Raw genomic sequence first — 17,305 nt, forward strand, 5'->3', positions numbered from 1 at the left:
TTGAAAAATGAAATTGAAAAAATTTTTATTTCCAGTAATATACAGGAAATGGGCCTCGGGCGAAAAGCTACAGCGATAGCTTGAGAGATGCCCGAGGCCCAGTAATGCGTGGAATACCGTGGATGAACCGTGGAATAAAATTTTCGACCAACCACTGCTCTGTCACTAGTGTAGTCACTTTTGCTCACTTCCCATGGAGTGAAGTCCCTGCCTCATATACACGTTATGGTAATTAAAGAAAGATTTAATAATGTTGTCAATTAAAGAATACACATGAACCTCACACTTTGTCGTGCACTGGGCTTGCACTACGTATGCACGTTACATGTCATACAGGAGCATTCACGCGCACTGTCCAAACAGTTGCTGCAGTTCTCACACCACCACTGCACATGATGCACGATGATGATAATGCTCTCAAAGCATCTCCACATAGAATAGGCGCCTTCTAGAGCTGGAGAGGTGAAAAGTCACTGGTAAGAAAATAGTAACAATAAAAAAAGAAAGATGCTAACACTACACCTCACGCACATCACCTTTCCATTCTACACTGTCCATCCCTATATCACCAACCAACTTCACAAAAAAGAAAACGACCAGCCACGAAGATGTAGGGGAGGGTGTACGCACCGCGTTCGTTGGGGTGCAGGGTGAAGGCGCGGGGCTCGCTGAGTGCCCCGTCAGAGGGCCTCCTCAAGAGTAGGTGCACGTCCACGGGCACGTCAGCCATGACGGGGTCCCGATAGCGGGGTGTTCTGAAGCAGATGGCCACCTGCTTGTGCACCCCGTTGGGCAGGATCTCGGCACGCTCCTTCCACACGGTCTGGCCCTCCCTCTCCTCCTCGAACCACACCTCAATGTCGTCTGAAACAGGGCAGCAGCAACATTGGGGAGTCAGCAACACAGCAGCCGGAGCTTGGGCCATAATGTGCCAAGAAAAAGCAGATACAACTAGGCAAGCTAGGAGTCGGTGGCACAGCGTTAATTCAGTGCACTAATGTCGCATTCGGCCCTGCCGCACGTCTCGTTATAGCTGAATGAACAAGTATGACATGGTCTTCTTCCAGATACCCACAAGGAAGAACTGTGAACACAGCAAAACGTTAGAGGGAAATCCAAACATTTAACATCGAGCGGAAAAATCAAATTAAATAATTTTCCAACACAGTCGATCCCAGACATATTCATTGCTTATTCTGCTTATTACTGTCCATACCATCAGTCAAGAAATTACGATATAGCACTACTAAATGTGTTATCGAAACGAAACATCAGCTATAGCAGTTGTTGCAGACTTTTGAGTTGTATCCGGCCATAAAGGCATGCAAATTTTATTTTAGGGCGTAAAGCAAATATAAGTAATCAAAACTGATTGCAAATGCAAATACAAGGAAATATTTCTCATTCCCTTCAAAATTTAGCACTAGACCAATGCCGTTCCTTAAGCAGGGTAATATAAAGTGGTCTCATGCTCTTGGTTTTCATTTCACTTCATGCATAATGCAATAAATGCTCTGTCTCTCATTATCATGCCTCTAGAAGGCTATTTAATCGACAGTTTTCATGTAAAATATGCTTCGACGCACCTAGCATGTTCACATATTTTTATTAAGTGGTGCCGCCATGAAGACTAATTTCTTCATGGCCCATCCACGTTCACCTCAAAGGGAGCCTAGTGTAGCACGCAGATGAAGTTTATAAAAATAAGAAACAGCAGTAGAGGCAACAATAACTGTTGGCAAGGTTTCAACACATGGCGACTGGCTTGGTTAAAGCCATGTTCACACAAGGTGCTAAGGAGCCAACCGAAAATGACACTTATCCATAATATATACACCTATCCGTTCCTTTACGTTGTCAAGTAGTCTCTTTGCTCCGAGCTAATTGGCTATTGTTGTTGCAGGTAGTTAGAGCCACAACACTTCTTTTGTTATTATTTTGTTTCCCCAAAGTTTCACACACACCCCTTCACGTTACATTCAAGCAAATATGGTACACCTAGCAGTCCGCAACAGAGAAGGCAGCCAGGCGACGGTGGTAGCTAGAGCTGAATGGAAAAGGGTTTTTGCGTAATAACGCATTTAATTCTGCTGGCTACAGTAATTGTAACAGTGACGAAAAGAACAAAGAGACGCAGCAAAACTGAAACAAGTGTAAATGACCCCCCCCCCCCCCCCCTCAACGTGCAGCGCGGGAACGCTTCTCGATTCACGCTCACCTCTAGCAGTTTTGCACCTGATCTCCCAAACCTTAAAAAAGCTTCTCTCACCTTTGGCAACCTTGTCGCACAGCAAGATCATCTCCAGGCCTCCTGACATTGGGGCACAGGTGTGGCTTAGCTTCGTGATGGTCAGGTCAGACATAGCCTCTGCAAGGTGAGAGACAAATCATCAGCGCACTCAGAAAAAAACACAAACCCTAACCAACCCCCACACGTGCACCCAACTGGCGCACTGCGATAGCCATGCATACAAAATAGCATCAAGGGTTACAACCACGGCACCACCTGGAGATGCAAGCATAGTGCTCAAATTTAGACGCTCTCCCCTCTCTCTTTTTTCACATCTGCTTTTCTTGGCTGTTGCTCACCTTGTGAAGTTAATTTCTTCCCAACTGCTTTGCCTATCTTGACTATGTTGTGTTTCTTTGCACTCCCTAACCCCATCAAATGCAATAAAATACTATTTCCTGAGTAAAGCTAGTCCTTCCATGCTTTATTTCCTTCGTGTGTTACCTCGGTTATGTTACAAGGCATGACAAAATAAATCTACATAGGCACATAAAGCCGGTATTTGGGGTTGAGGAATTGCATCCTGGGGCCATATTACACACTGATCACAAAACTAACTGCCACAAATCTGTCACAAACCGATCAATCAGTCCCGCTCCTATTGGTCTTTTCCGATCAGTGGACGTGTCAACTAATAGGGGTGTGTCAGCCAAGAGAAAAGGTTGCTGCAGTGTTTGATGTTTGAGAGAATTTTTGAAATACTGTAGTTACACGAATGTAACACGAGTTTATTTCATAATTTTTGGCTCTCAAAGTCTACCCTCGCATTATAATCGAATACTGTGATTCGGTGGCCTGATTCAGCTCCGGGCTGCAGCCATATTGAATCTGCCTCCACTTGGTTTCGGTTTCCGTGATTTACAATGTTATGTTGGCAACGAGGGTACCAGGGAAGCCAGATCAGCTAAATCCCAATCCATCCAAAGCCAAACTTTGCGCTCTTTGCTCGGATGCTCAGAACCACATTGTCACTTTATCACGCGCTTGTCGTGTCTTTCGCAGTGAATTAGTGCAGCTACTTCTGTTATAACCGCATTTCACACGTGTCACCTCTATCACGCGCTTGTTGGACCTTTCGCAGTGGATTAGTGCGATTACTTCTGTTGTTATCGCATTTTGCGTGATGGCAACGCGCCGTGCACAGTACAAAGCTTGCTTCAAAAAAGCTATTCTGATAGCAGAAGAAATCGAAAATTCCGAGGCTGCTCGACGGCTAGACATTAACTAACCTACCATACGTGGAAGGCGGATACAGCGGGAGGTGATTTTGAAATGTGAGCCCGACCACAAAGGCTTCCGATGACATTGTCTGGGAGGATGAGAGTGAAAAGGAAGACTCGATTTCCGAGAATTCGGCCTCTGACGACGAAGGAGCATTCTTGATGAGACTGAAAGGGCCATAATGTCTTTTAAAGGTACTTTTTGAAGCACTTATCTGGCATTACATTCGTGGTTTTATTTTTTTCCCATTGGGCAATAAGCAAAGTCGTCCCTCGCGTTGTATAAGCGGTCGCGTTACATTCAAGCAAATACGGTAGGTCCTCGCCACTAGTGCCTCCACAAAGCGTAACCTTATCACTATCCAATGATGCAACTTGCTTACATTTGCGCTGCTTTTGTAATTAATTCACATGAGATGGTAATAGAAAGCACGAGTAAGAACTACAACTGAGCTCGGAGGCCTCATGCTAAATAAAAAAGACACAATTTGTAAGTTGGAGATCACAGTTTCATTGGTCTGACAACTAATCAGGATGAGCTGCTAACAGTAAGTAGCAGCAAAAGATTCCTGCAATTTGTCCCTTATACTGTATAAATGACATTCACAAGATGTATGTCACAAATTCTAACCTTGAAGCTATCTAAAGATGCCAATCTGTAAGTTACTAATCACATCTGAAATGGTTTTGCAGGCTTATTACAAGGTGCTAACGAATAGGAATTGGACTGCCATGCTTTTTTTTTTCTTCATAAAACAGCAACTGAAGAGCATGTATATAATAAATGTACACCTAGCAACACCTGTCGCTTATCAGCCACGTGCTTTCCAATCGGAGTCAATTCACTGCACGCCACCCAGTAATGACAGGAGGCACTTTTTGATGGTGTATATTCACTGTCACACGCAACTGCAACAAGGAACTAGGGAAGGTTCCTCGTTATCTTGCCTGCAAGGCATTGAAAAATTAGCATGGCAACAAAAGGAGACACTTGAGCTTATCTCAGCATTCAAGAAGTGACATGAGTGTGTCTGAAGCAGGCAATGGGTGGAGAAAGAGAGAGAGAGAGAGGAAGGGGGGGTACTCACTTCGATCGTAAATAATGTCCGAAACAACGGGGTGCAGGGGCACGGTGAACTTGCCCGGCTGCGAGCCTTCAAGGAAAACCTGGAAGCACAGCCGCACAGCATTGAGGTCGATGCTGGCCGCCTGGTCCTTGTGGGCAAAGCCATCTGCAACGGCACAAAGAACATGTGCCACCACGGTTGCGTCTCTGGGCTGAAGAAGTGCTTCACACAGTCCATGCAAATGACTGCACGGGAGTTTACCCGACTGCCTGCTTTTGGGCGAGCTAAAATAAAACCGGGTCACTTAGGAGAAAAGAGGCTGGCGCAAAGTGGGATACGCAAGTGAATGTTTGCAATTTCATGGGATCAAATACAGTGGGATCGCTACGATCCAAAATCTCACAGGGTGGCAAAAAAGTATTTCCGTCACCCGAAATCAATATAATCCAAAAACTGACAAATTCAGCATGCAAAAGCAAGGCAATGCACTTACAGAAATCAGTTTACAGCAGACAGGATCAATTTGCAGCCCACCACCACCCACTGCTCATGGCGGGTATTGCTCGACAGCGATCGCAATGGTGGCAATTACGAGCCGTGTGCTCACTGCTCAGTCGCAACGATGGCGATCACTTGCTCACACCGCGTACCGTGCGGGTGACAATCGCAACCTAGGCTCACACATTCGTGTTATCCGTGGCGGTGCAGAAGAGTGCCAATATCTAAACTCTCGGCACTGCACTCACTGCACGCCTACTACGGAGTTTCATCAATCGGCACCAGTCCGAAATTCCCATCATCAGTCACTGTATCCGGCCATATTGCACATCATACATTTGTTAATCGGTTCAAACTGAATTTGGGAAATGGACATTTTAGTGTTTTCCAAACGACCAGAAGCGATCGAATGCCACTAACCGCCTGTGCCAAAAGCACAACATCTGGGCGAATTATTACTCGAGAAAATGTACAAGAGCACCTCCGATTTCTTCGATAGTATTTAGCATGCGTACTGGTCACACATTCTGCAAATCAAGCAGGTGAGATTTCTTACATATCACAGGTGAAAAACAAGGCAACTGACCCCATGCTTTGCACAACCACAACTCGAAAGCGGCAGCCAGCAGCAACAACAGCTATGGCAACACATGTGCTAACCAACTGTACTTGACTATGAACTGACTGGCCTATCAAGGTTCCCTTTATTTATTTATTTTTTTTTTTTAAGCAAGTTTCGCAGTTTCAGTGCTGTCAGATGTGCCCATCACTACCTCAGCGTTGTTCTTCCAGCATGTCGAAACTTCATGCTCGTCACATGCTGTTTGCTGTTTCTGCCATGGACCCAATCGCAAGACATTTCGAGACATTTCAAGACATTTTCCGCTATCTTGTCTTCGGGAAAAGTCCCCTGGCAACTCAACCGTCTGATAATTAGGACACTTTTTAGTGCCCTATCCCTTAGTGCGAGGGTTTCCGAAAAAGTTGCAGCAGTTTTTGCAGTCGCGAAGTGGCCGAGGTAAACATGAAATATGGTGGCCCCCACTACACTCCTCTGCAGCCATGCCAGTTTCAAAGTAGTGTCGAAAGAATAAAGCTAAAAACAGCGAAAACAGCGAAGAACCGGGAACCAAAGCAGTCCTGGTACCCTTGGCAAAACATACCTTAGCAGGACGACAGCAAGCATCCTGCTCTTTGAAGCGGCCATCACTAAGGAACTGCGAGCCCATGCCAACCCCTTTGCACCATCCGAAAGTAGCAATACTCATGACGAGGCACACCCGTATGTGCCCTTCAGAAGAGAATGAAAGTTGCCTTGCACAACCCCTCCAGGAAATGGCTTCTGCCCTGTTATCTTCAGAGCCCATACACCGGCTTTCAAGTAATTCAGGTCCACAAAGAACAAGGAACTTGAGCCTGCATAGGTGCTTTTGAGGCTAGGATGAAAGGGATTGACTCCATTAACAATTTTGCAACCTCATGTAGCTTCTGCTCAGTTATCTTTGGCTTTCGTTTAATTCGAATCCACAGAGAACGAGAAACTTCAGCCTGATGAGTGGTTTTGAGGATGAAGGGCATTGTCTCTAAAGCTCTCAATGCTATCGTGTGTGTTATCACCATGAATTTTTCCAGCTCCTCTATGTTCTAATCAATGGCATTGTGCTAGCTACCATGCTTATTTTAGCTGATACGCTGCCCTTTTTAAATAAGTGATTTTGTCACATACTTTTGCACAACTGCACTGTATTTAGCATCTTTCCATACTGTATAATTAAGGGTTGGACGATCTGCTTTAAAGCGACAAAAGTCCTCCGAGTTCAGCTCTTGACATTTGGTTCCAACCAGAAAAGGTCAGTATTTTTTACATGCAAATCATAGCTAGTTGGCTGTTGAATTCGAGTTACATGCAGTCAAAGGTGAAAATTAATTAAAGTGGGAAAGCCAGGGATGTCATGAGATCGTAACATTGTACGATAAGCAGTGCAATCGTGCGATTTGGGGTATTGCACCACCAGCCTTCACGCTTCTGCAGACTGAGAAGCACCACATGCTTTTGGTAGCTAAGCACTAAGCTATGGTTGATCAACTACTACATGAAAGACAGACTCAAACCCGTGCATGGACGTCATAAAAAGGTGTTATGTTCTGGCTACAATGGCGATTAAGCAGCAATCGCATCACTGGCATCAACATGACCCGCCCTCGCATTCAACCCAACATGACAAAACCAAAGATAATGTGCCAACTTAGTTTTTGTAATTAAACATCCATGCACATTTTCTTCTGCTAGCTGCGTCATATAACTTCCAACACTCTACAAATGGTGATAGCAATTCCTTCTACAAAAGCAGATCCAAGTGCTACCATTTGTATGTTAATTACTGGTAAGTGCACTGCTCAAGCTGACAAAGGAGATTTCTGACCACACAAGTCGCTCGTCAAAAATATTATTCGCAAAGATATAACAGTTTCGTGTGATTGCATCAGTAGCTCGTGTGAAAGAGCAGTCCACTCAATCCGTCTATGTCTGTTAATTTTCTGGTGACCGAGGACAAATTTTGTGGTTGACTCGGCCAAAGCTGGGTGCAACCATCCAACTCTGCACAATTAATTGCAATTGGATATCAATTTTGGTTCAATTTGGCTGAGGTAGTGGCTCGGGCCAAACCGCAGCCTAAATTCAGGAGGTGGCCCAGACAAAACTTGGGTGAGACCATAAAACTGCATACGGTCTGTTATACATGGGCCTATATACAGAGTTCGCATAGTTTTCAGAAGTGTTGTTTTCACCCTCACTTACAGTCGAACCGATGATTGATGGAAACGCCCAAACCAGAACTGGCGGTACGCATTCACTTCCTCCAGTTCCAGTGTCTCCACCAATCAGATGAGGTCAAAAACGGCAGAACCGACACTTTTGAAAATGACACACTCCGAATATGGGCTCTATATCAACATTGGTCCAATTTGGCCAAGGTCAATTTTTGGCAACCTGGGCCAAGTTTTGGGGATGGCCCTACCATAATAGTTGGGACGCAAATTTTGGTTCAACTTGCTGGAGGTCAATTTTTGCTGACCCGGGCCTACGGTCTAAGGCCATGTCCACCATGATGGATAGCAGCCACTGTGACCCACCATGGGTGTACATGGTTCATCAAATTACACTTTGATTCCATTCTAAGACACATTGTTGATACTCTAGGCTCACAAGGCTGAATCAAAGTCAGGTTTCAAAATCACCCGGCTTTTGTAGACCATGAAGTAGAGGTTTTGCTCTGAAAGAAATGAAGCTACACTGGCGAATGGCGAAAGTCTAACCTTTGTGTAATCAAGCAACACACACTGTTCTGCATGCCATTCTCTTATACAAGGTGCTGAGTCAAGGCTTACAGTGCGACACAACTCAGGAATGCGGCAGCAAATGTCGTTGACCTGTTCTCGACTTTGCGGTTAATACCCTAGAGTAATATCGCGAACCAATGGCAGCAGCGTCAGTGGTGCGTCCACAGGTCCCCTTCAGGTTTCTTGACACACAAAACATTCATGCAAATAACCCGCAGTTACAGGCTTCAAAATGACTGCTTGACAAGTATGTGCACTTACTTCGAAATGGGTCAACCCGAATGCTCTCCCGCTGCAAAAGATTTTGTTCGACATCACGCCTCTTGACGCACTGGATTCCCAGGCTTGTAAAGCTGAAAGCAGAGAAAGGAAAAAGAAAAACACTAACTATAAAATTATGCCAGTGATTACAAAATAAAACAAGACATGCTCTGTATTCCCTTAACTAACCAAAAGCGCATTGTCTATTTAGCTAGTTAAGGGAATACAGAGCTCTTGGAACTTCTCTTTACTTTTGGACTAAATGCAATGATGCATAGCCTTATCAGTTCATTTATACTGATTTTAAATATGTAATCCCTTTTTCTCATATGTCAATTAGTTTTCATTTCAAGACACTAGGCACTTTCACTCCTTTTATTTGCAAAAACAACAGTGACCAGAGAACTATTATTAACATGTGGGTAGATGGAATAACATGTGGGTACAAGGAATATACTGTACAAAATACACAAGAGGCACTCTGCTATAAGAGACATTTGAAAATGGTTTGGTTGGTTTTCCTATGTTTGCCATGTTAACAACATTGCATACAAGAGACATGGTTACAAGAGACACTCTGCTACTAAGGACAACTTTTGCAGGTCCCTAAAGTAACCTCTTCACCGTTTATAAGGGACACAATTAAACCAGGTACGCTCATGCAACGCAGCTGACTCTTGCCAACTCATATGTGCGGCAGTTTAAATTAAATTCTGTTCCACATCAGCGTCCTGTTTTGTTGCAATATGTCAGGAACCAAGGAGTGCCTCCTTTTGACTGGGAAGTCAAAAGGAGGCACTCCTTCTTGATTCCTGACATAGACATATTGCAACAAAACAGGACACTGATACGGTAATGAATTTAAATAAGGAATCTAAACTGCCACACATACGAGTTGATAGGAATTTTTGGTTACAAAAGACCCCTTTATGGGGTCCCTTGAGTGTCTCTTGTAACAATGTTTTACTGTACTACTTTTAATTAAACCAATATTAATTATCTTACAATAGTTTAAGTCAATTGCAGGAAAGACTAGTTGACGAGCAGTTTAAGCTAAAAGGCACAAAAAGATCGGTAAGCACAAATTGAGAAATCGGTTAACCATGTCGTAGAATTTAACCATGTAACCACATGCCACAATAAAAATTACTCCTTTATCTACTGTAGATGGAAAGATATCCTTTTTGTAAACTACCAAAAAGTCAAAAATTTGTTTTGAGAAAACAAGTAATAAATAAACAAGCAGAGATGAGATTTACCCAGCTCATTTACACCTCACAAATTGAAATGAAGGACCCAGGGGTGGATCAATTCATAGATATAGAAGATGGCCTGTCAGTTTCCATAATGTCATTTTCAAAAAATCAATTGATTTTGTAATTTTTGAGGCATCAAGAGCCCTGTCCTCACTCCCTCCCTAAAATGCTGGCCTTAGGAAACCAGCTATTATCATAGCTTTCAATGGCCCCGCGACACCCAATCATGTTGCATTCATTTCAGAGAGCACCATCTTCACATAGGTATCTTGAAAAACGAAAAGTAACATAAAAGGTACCCATTTTGTCTGCCTTTCTGCATATGTTTCGGCAATTTTTCTTTCCTTTGAGCCCACAGCTGGAGCGACACTTTCCCAGCACACACATTATGTTCGTGGCTGTGTTATATCGATACCAGTGCAATACTTTTCAAGGATCATTGAAGAGCCAAGAGTTTTCTAGCGCTGAATGAATCCATTTGCAGAAAAATGTTTGCTAACTGTTCGTTTGCACATGCGACATGTCTGTTTCTGTCAATACTTTTTCACAAGATTACTGCAGTTTTGCAGCACAAGAACTTTGTTTCATAGCGAAATTTGAACTCGTGCACCACATAAGAAACAAAGGAGTTGCAGCACAATTTGGCCTTCAAAGCTGGCAAGTGTAGATGTTCACTACGATTGCGACAAAACGAAAAATAAACAAATTTGAAACCAATAAATAATGTGTAGTTATAGAGCTCATTCTTTCAATATCACCCACAAAAGGGGAAGCTTAATCTCCGATTATGTGTGAGATAACAAAAGCATAACCGCTCCCTATAGACGCCCGTGCCACTGACATCCATAGTAACCCACTCCCGTAGAAACCATTGCATGTGTCAGTTGACTGTTCGACATGTTCTGTGTCAGAACATGCCCTATACTAGCGCACAATAAAGCCCTTAAATGAGCAAATGATGAACATTTTGACGAGTACTGCAAGTTTTGAACAAGGCGAAAATTAACAGTATGCGGCCAAATCCCGCTACAATGAATGCTGTCAGCCAGCCATACATGGCATTGCAATCATTTCCCTCCACAGCTAACAATTTTCACAGCGATGTTTTGATGCAAAAGCAGTAGCCCTTTTTTTTTTTGCATACAGTTATATCAATTTGGTTTCTCCAAAAACGGCTGCTGCATTCAGTTTAAAATTTCAGTAGTACTGCTGACTCTCACTGGAGTCAATTCAATTTTATTATATCTGCGTTAGTGTACATTACAGCAGGGAAGTGTGCATAAGGATGCAACCCGGTTCACAACTGCCTGCGACTGTTTCGCTGTCAACAAGAGGGCTCGAACTGCATGCTTGCAAGCCACACCTGTTGATACGATGGCAGCTTGCAGTTTTTCCGCTTTCTTCACAGACAAAGAAATAGGGAATATCGAAGACGCATTCATTTTAATGTAACGTTGCTGTGTCAACAGCGACAGGTAACGTCAAATTTTTTTACGCGGCAGCGTAAGGGCACCGTGTCTCAGAAAAGCTGGTGTTGGCATTGTTGTCGTTCTCCGTTATTATAGGACGAAAATCACACCAATATACGGCAACCACAGGTAAACTCGCGATCATACTGCACTGCCACAGTGCTAATGATGTGCTAGTGCTAGTGTATGCTCTGCCAAACAACTATATTGTTACATATATGCTCTGCGTCGCTGGACATTGAAGAAGATGACGATCAACAACAGTGACTCGGAAGGAAGACGAAGCTGTAGCAAGGGCAGTTGGTGCTAATTGAAGGTTAGCGCTTGCCCGAGCATTCACTCAAGTCATCAGCTGTTGTGTTCTTGAGCTAACCTTCTTGCCACGTATCAATATGCTAATGAACAGCTTTGTCATTAGAAACGAAATTCGCAAAATGAACAGGCTGTGTTAAAGGCCCTATTGTATCTACTCTTAAGGCAAATCTTGAGTGTCCCCCTATTTTATAATAAGCGGTGGCGGCTAGTACCAAAGCGATTTCGCTGTGGTTTCAGTGCAAAGCAGAGCACGTTAGGCCTAGGGGCAATAAGCAAGGGGCATGTAACGATACGCCATGATCCAGCTGCTCAAAATATGAACCTTTCCATAAGGCTCCTATTTTCTGCTACACTGCGGTGGTCGAACCACTTAGCTAAAAAAGGAAAAGGTGAAAGCGCCTACTTAAGTTTTGGTTTAGCAAAGGTTTTTCAACGACCTTATGATGCAGGTATGGTACTAAAGTGACCAAACATAATATTGTTACGGACAAGGAAGAAGAAGCGGGCAGTGGCGCGGGCAGTGGCACGGGCAGGAGCGCTCGCGCTAGGCCCGCCGCGAACATTCATTAAACGTCATCTACCATCGTCATCGGTCATGTTCTGTCTCCTGTCTTCATCGGCTTGTCGTATCGTAACATTTGGTGGAGGTGCGGGGTATGACATCCCCATCCTCCCCTTGGAACACGAGACCATCTTCAAGCCGGGACCATTACTGAGGGCCCAGGGACATCGCCGAGCAGCTTCGCCCCAGCCCTTCAAGCCCAGACCTGAACAACTACCACCGCCCAGCCCCCAGCCAGGACCTGAAGACAAGGAGAACAGACCAATCAGAACCGAGATGAAGGACCCGAAAGACCCGAATGACCCGAAGGAACCGATAGACACGAACACGCAACCCCCGCCCAAGCTGCCCGACGTGACCTCGAGCCATCGGTCCCACGGGATCTGGTGACGGATGGTTGACAGCTCCAAGGGAGGCGGATCACCCAAGCATCAGACATCGTACCGGCAAGCCGTTCTATTCTTCCTTCTTCCTCTTCTTCTTCAAACATCCAGACACGCCCATCATCACGCCATAACATCATTAACATTGCTAAACTTCCTCGTCCACGATCGGGACGATCGCTCGGTGGCCCCGGGTCATGTTACGGACAAGGAAGAAGAAGCGGGCAGTGGCGCGGGCAGGAGCGCTCGCGCTAGGCCCGCCGCGAACATTCATTAAACGTCATCTACCATCGTCATCGGTCATGTTCTGTCTCCTGTCTTCATCGGCTTGTCGTATCGTAACAATATTACTGCAGCATGTAGCATGCTTTTCCATTTGGCGCAGTTTGGCACAGTAGTTCCACCATGGCTGTGTATATATGCACAATAAATCTGCTTTCTCGCCATGACAAAAAAGCTGATCCAATTGTTGAAATTAAACAGGACAAATTCAGTGGTCACACAGGTCTTCGAAATTTTCAATAACTAAAGTAAGCAATGTGCTTACCACATGAGTGAGTTCAATATGTGAGTAGCTAGCTGGGAGAATTATGAAAGGCACCAAACAAGCAACTGAAAGGCGGCTTACGTGCATGTCATGTCTGGCTTGAGATGCTGGGTGCAAATGCCATTTTTGCAACCTTCCTTGCCAACCAGGTTGTGAGGGTGCACCCGATACGGCTGGTCCTTTGTGACGCAGGAGACCACCACCACTGCCGGCTTCTGGACATTCATCACCTGCACCAATGAAAGCGCAGGAAGGCAGCCGTCAGCCCAGTTACGCCTGCCTTCAGGTTCTCTCTCTGGCTGCTAACTGCATAGGATGATGAAGGATGATGACAACCTTATTTCAATGGTGCAGAGGAGCTTGGCATCATGACTGCCGTGTTTTTTTGTTTGGCTAAGGAAAAGTGGAATACAAATTTCAAAAAAGCATTTCACACCTGAAACGCTGGGCACAGAGCCGGAAGAGCACTCATATTCAATGATAAACTGCTCAGCGCTCACTGAAAAGGAATGAACCTCACAACTCCTGTTGAAAAGGTAGATGCTCAAAATACCACGACACCCCTGCAGACACTGCACATGGCAACTATGTGACACCGAAGGGAGCATCCCTGCTTCCAAGCTTCTTTTGCCTCATTCGCATTCACTGCTGCGATCAGTCGAACCTCAGAGTATGAAGTCCTTGAAAGCGGCTGGCACCACAAGATGTAGGCCCAACATTGGAGAATGTTGGCAACACACTGGTCCTGTGTAAGGCCGTTCATTATCACCACAATGCCAATATTGGCCCGACGGTGCATGTGCCAGCCCACAGCAGCTGCTACCACGCACCTTGATGGTGGGGTAGGTCTTGTTCTCGGCCGTGCTGCTGACGCCGACGAGCGTGCCCGGGTAGCGGCCCTCGCACTGGTACCGAAAGCGCAGGGCTCGGGACGCCGGCTGCTCCAGGATGACCACATGTGGCTGCTGCTGAGGCTGCGGAGCAGGCAGCCGTGCCTGGTCCAGGCTCAGGTAGCTCGGCTCAGCCGCCATGTGCCGCTCAATCACCTCCGCTGCTCCGTGCAAGCAGAGGAAACAGTCAAGTGTCATCAACAGTGCATAGAGAGAAGAAAGACTGAGTAACGCGGCCCACCAGCTCCCACCATGAATCTGTTGCGACAAGGATAAGTCTCTAGTAAGGCACAAACAAGCAACGATGACATGTAAAGAGGTAGGAATCGAGCAAGCAGCAAAGCATCTCGGATGCATTATGCTTGTGTTTCAGTACTTGTTAATGAAATCAAACAGCCATTACTAGTTGTGTTCCCCCTTTACCCCTAAATTTGGCCTCAAATGATGAGAAAGGAAAACATGGTCCCAGACATATGAAACTACTCGGGTGGATGTCAATAAGTACTTACGCTCTTATTACAAGTCTACTCCACCTTGGGGATTCCCCTAAATATTCGATAGACATATAAACTAATAAGTTGGGACATAATCGCAGTTTTAACCACTGACATTTTATAGCCAGACATTACTACAAATATACCCCAAAGGCAAACTCAAAATGGAAATAGAGTGACAGTGAATGAGGCAGCTGCAAAATATAAACAAATCTACAGAAGAACCTCATTATAATATTTGAAATGAAACACAGCATACAAGCATAGAAATAAAACGACTGCAGCATGTATCACTTTGTTTTTGTTTTGCGAGCACTGCTGACAGGAAATCTGTTGTTTTTTAGGAGGGCAAACCAAGGAAGAGTTCAAAGTGCACAGATATCAAAGTTTCGTCGTGGATGCCCTCATTGCAATGATGAGAAAGATGTTAGGATATGTGGGTCCCCCCACAAAATTAGTCCAAGCTCAGCTAATAATTCATAAATATAGTTTACAAACGGCTGTGACGTCAAACATGTGCAAGTCATGTGAGGCAAAAAAAGAAAAACTTAACCAGTGATTTTTTGTTGCTGTTCCGGCCCTTAGGGAAGCCTAGTATGAAAGTTGCAGCTAATTAAAATGATGAATCAGCAATTATATCACAGTTTTAGTGCTTCTCATGCAACCTGATTTGAGCTTTGATCAAAGTCAGGTGGACCTATTAAAGCACTATCTTAAACAGCGTAAGGAAGGAAATTCAATTTAGAATCCTTTGCCAGGCATGGCTCAGTTAGTTGCTCACGGTGATTTTTGCACATTAATATATTCTGCATTAATCCAAACATCAAAACACTAACTGAAAATTTAGTATGCTCCCTTCTCACACACAGTCAAGTCGTCTCCGAACAATCACTTCATTTCTCAAGCAATTCGAATGCCATTCTTGCAGATTGCACATATTAACACACAGGTAACTGACAGAGAAAAGGTCTACAATCCATAACCCCAACCCTTAGCACTGATGTACCCAGCGAAAGCCGCAGGCAAATGGCAGCAAGTAAACATTTTCCACAAAAATACAGCCACTGCTCCATATTTACACACAAAGCCGAGCATGAGGGTATGCAGCTTGACAGGTACGACGCAAATGATTTTAGGACCATGAGCAGGCACCGCGGTATGCACTGTCTTGGCAGTGCACGTACACTTGTCTTTCTTTCTGTAATAACAGAGTGCGTCAGCTAGACAATGCAGAGACCCTTGTTAGCCAAGACTGCACAGCTTGACACCACATGCATGAACGGTGACTTCCTCATTAAAGAAAAGCAACTGTTTCCTGGCAGCACGCTCACAAGGCAACTATGAGTGACACAGTCATTTCATTTTTATACGCATGATTTGGAGCAATTCATAAGCCCTGTATACATGGACTGGACAGAGTCTGGTCGAGTAAGTCTGTCGAGTAAAAAACCAGCTGTCGGGTTCATGTATACCCAGTCGGGTTGAGTAAAATGGCCGCGAAGCGGGTCGCGTTAACTCGCTTGCAGGGGGTAGGTTAACTTGCTTGACCCGCTTGTCTAAAAGCATGTAGACGCTGTCAAGTCAGGGAGTCGAGTTATGGCGAACTCTGGGATCAAAAAGCCACCGGAGCAACGAGGAGCATCAGCAAAGTTGAATGCTTTTTAGCCCTCATCAATGATAAAAAAGTAATAATCGAAGCTCTCGATAGTAGAAGGCAACGGAATCAAATAAGAAACTTGCACAATAACTTCAAATCTCGACGCTACGCGCCGCTGCGATACTTACTCGCTAGAAAGCGAGTTCATGTAGACACCAACTGGGTCGAGTAATGGTGACCTCGCTTACTCGACCCGGTGCTGTCGAGTCCATGTATACAGGAGTATAGAAATGGATGTGTATATTTATTTTTGTTTTCTAACTGTTGCATTTACTTTTACCGCTCTGCATATCTTTTCCATCGGTTTCTTTCGGCAATTCCTTCTTTTTGCGCTGGTTGTCACTACAGTAAAGCGACAATGGCTAGTTAACCAGTGTTTCTTTCATACATATCCTTATTGTGGTTTTGTCTGGTGCACTATTTTCTGCTCAGAATGCCTTACCAGCTTTCTGAATGTTTAGCCTTACAAAATGTATCCTCCAAACTTAGTCTAAACTCTGCAAATATGTGAACAAGTGGTAGTGTACGATACTGTACAACAAGTGGTGGTGTATGAGGTGCCGATACCCCAAGGCCTCAATGCATCAATCACCCATAGCAATGCAATGCCATACCAGTGGCAGGACACCATGGTGTTAGTGAGGGGGCACGCCTTACCTACGTCATCAAGGCTGACGTCGTTTTGCATGTTAGTGAGCAGGCTGTCCTCAACTCATGCAACAAGAAGGAGCGAGGAAGGGTGGCCGCTCCGAACCCGGGGCCCAGAACGAACCCAGGGTGCGTCACAACCTTTGACCGGAAAAGGTATGGGGTAAAGAGAATGAGAGAGAGAAAGGCAGAGGAGAAAGAGCTTTGCAACGTGTATCACCGGCTACTGGCCATGCATATTCACGCACAGCACAGACAAGCCCCAAAAGTGAAGGCTAATATGTAACAGCATCTGGGACAGCAACCAGACTTCCAAGGCCATGACTACACTACATGCACCACGATGCTGCTACTGCTGTTAGTAGCAAGCAGTGAGAAGCAGCTGTTGATGGTTTGTGTATGCACC

The 17,305-nt window shown here is 44.8% G+C and overlaps 1 protein-coding gene across 5 annotated transcripts in view; it reads right to left on the bottom strand.

Moving 5' to 3' along the window:
• The window catches only part of LOC146173007 (embryonic polarity protein dorsal-like), a 33,291-nt gene that overhangs the window by 14,358 nt on the left and 1,628 nt on the right, over positions 1-17,305 (bottom strand). For 3 of the 5 annotated variants that reach the window (XM_084583437.1, XM_084583440.1, XM_084583436.1), the window contains exons 2-8: positions 16,909-17,040; positions 14,041-14,261; positions 13,292-13,440; positions 8,679-8,770; positions 4,599-4,742; positions 2,270-2,368; positions 631-864 (exon numbers count right to left, since the gene is read on the bottom strand). In XM_084583437.1, the coding sequence (XP_084439563.1) occupies positions 631-864; positions 2,270-2,368; positions 4,599-4,742; positions 8,679-8,770; positions 13,292-13,440; positions 14,041-14,261; positions 16,909-16,939 (970 nt within the window). In that variant the 5' untranslated portion in view covers positions 16,940-17,040. The remainder of the gene's footprint in view (positions 1-630; positions 865-2,269; positions 2,369-4,598; positions 4,743-8,678; positions 8,771-13,291; positions 13,441-14,040; positions 14,262-16,908; positions 17,041-17,305) is intronic. The other 2 variants (XM_084583439.1, XM_084583438.1) reach the window with 1 other exon arrangement.

This window comes from Amblyomma maculatum, chromosome 11, assembly GCF_055883805.1.
Source record: "Amblyomma maculatum isolate TAMU_Amacu chromosome 11, ASM5588380v1, whole genome shotgun sequence".
NCBI lineage: Eukaryota > Metazoa > Arthropoda > Arachnida > Ixodida > Ixodidae > Amblyomma > Amblyomma maculatum.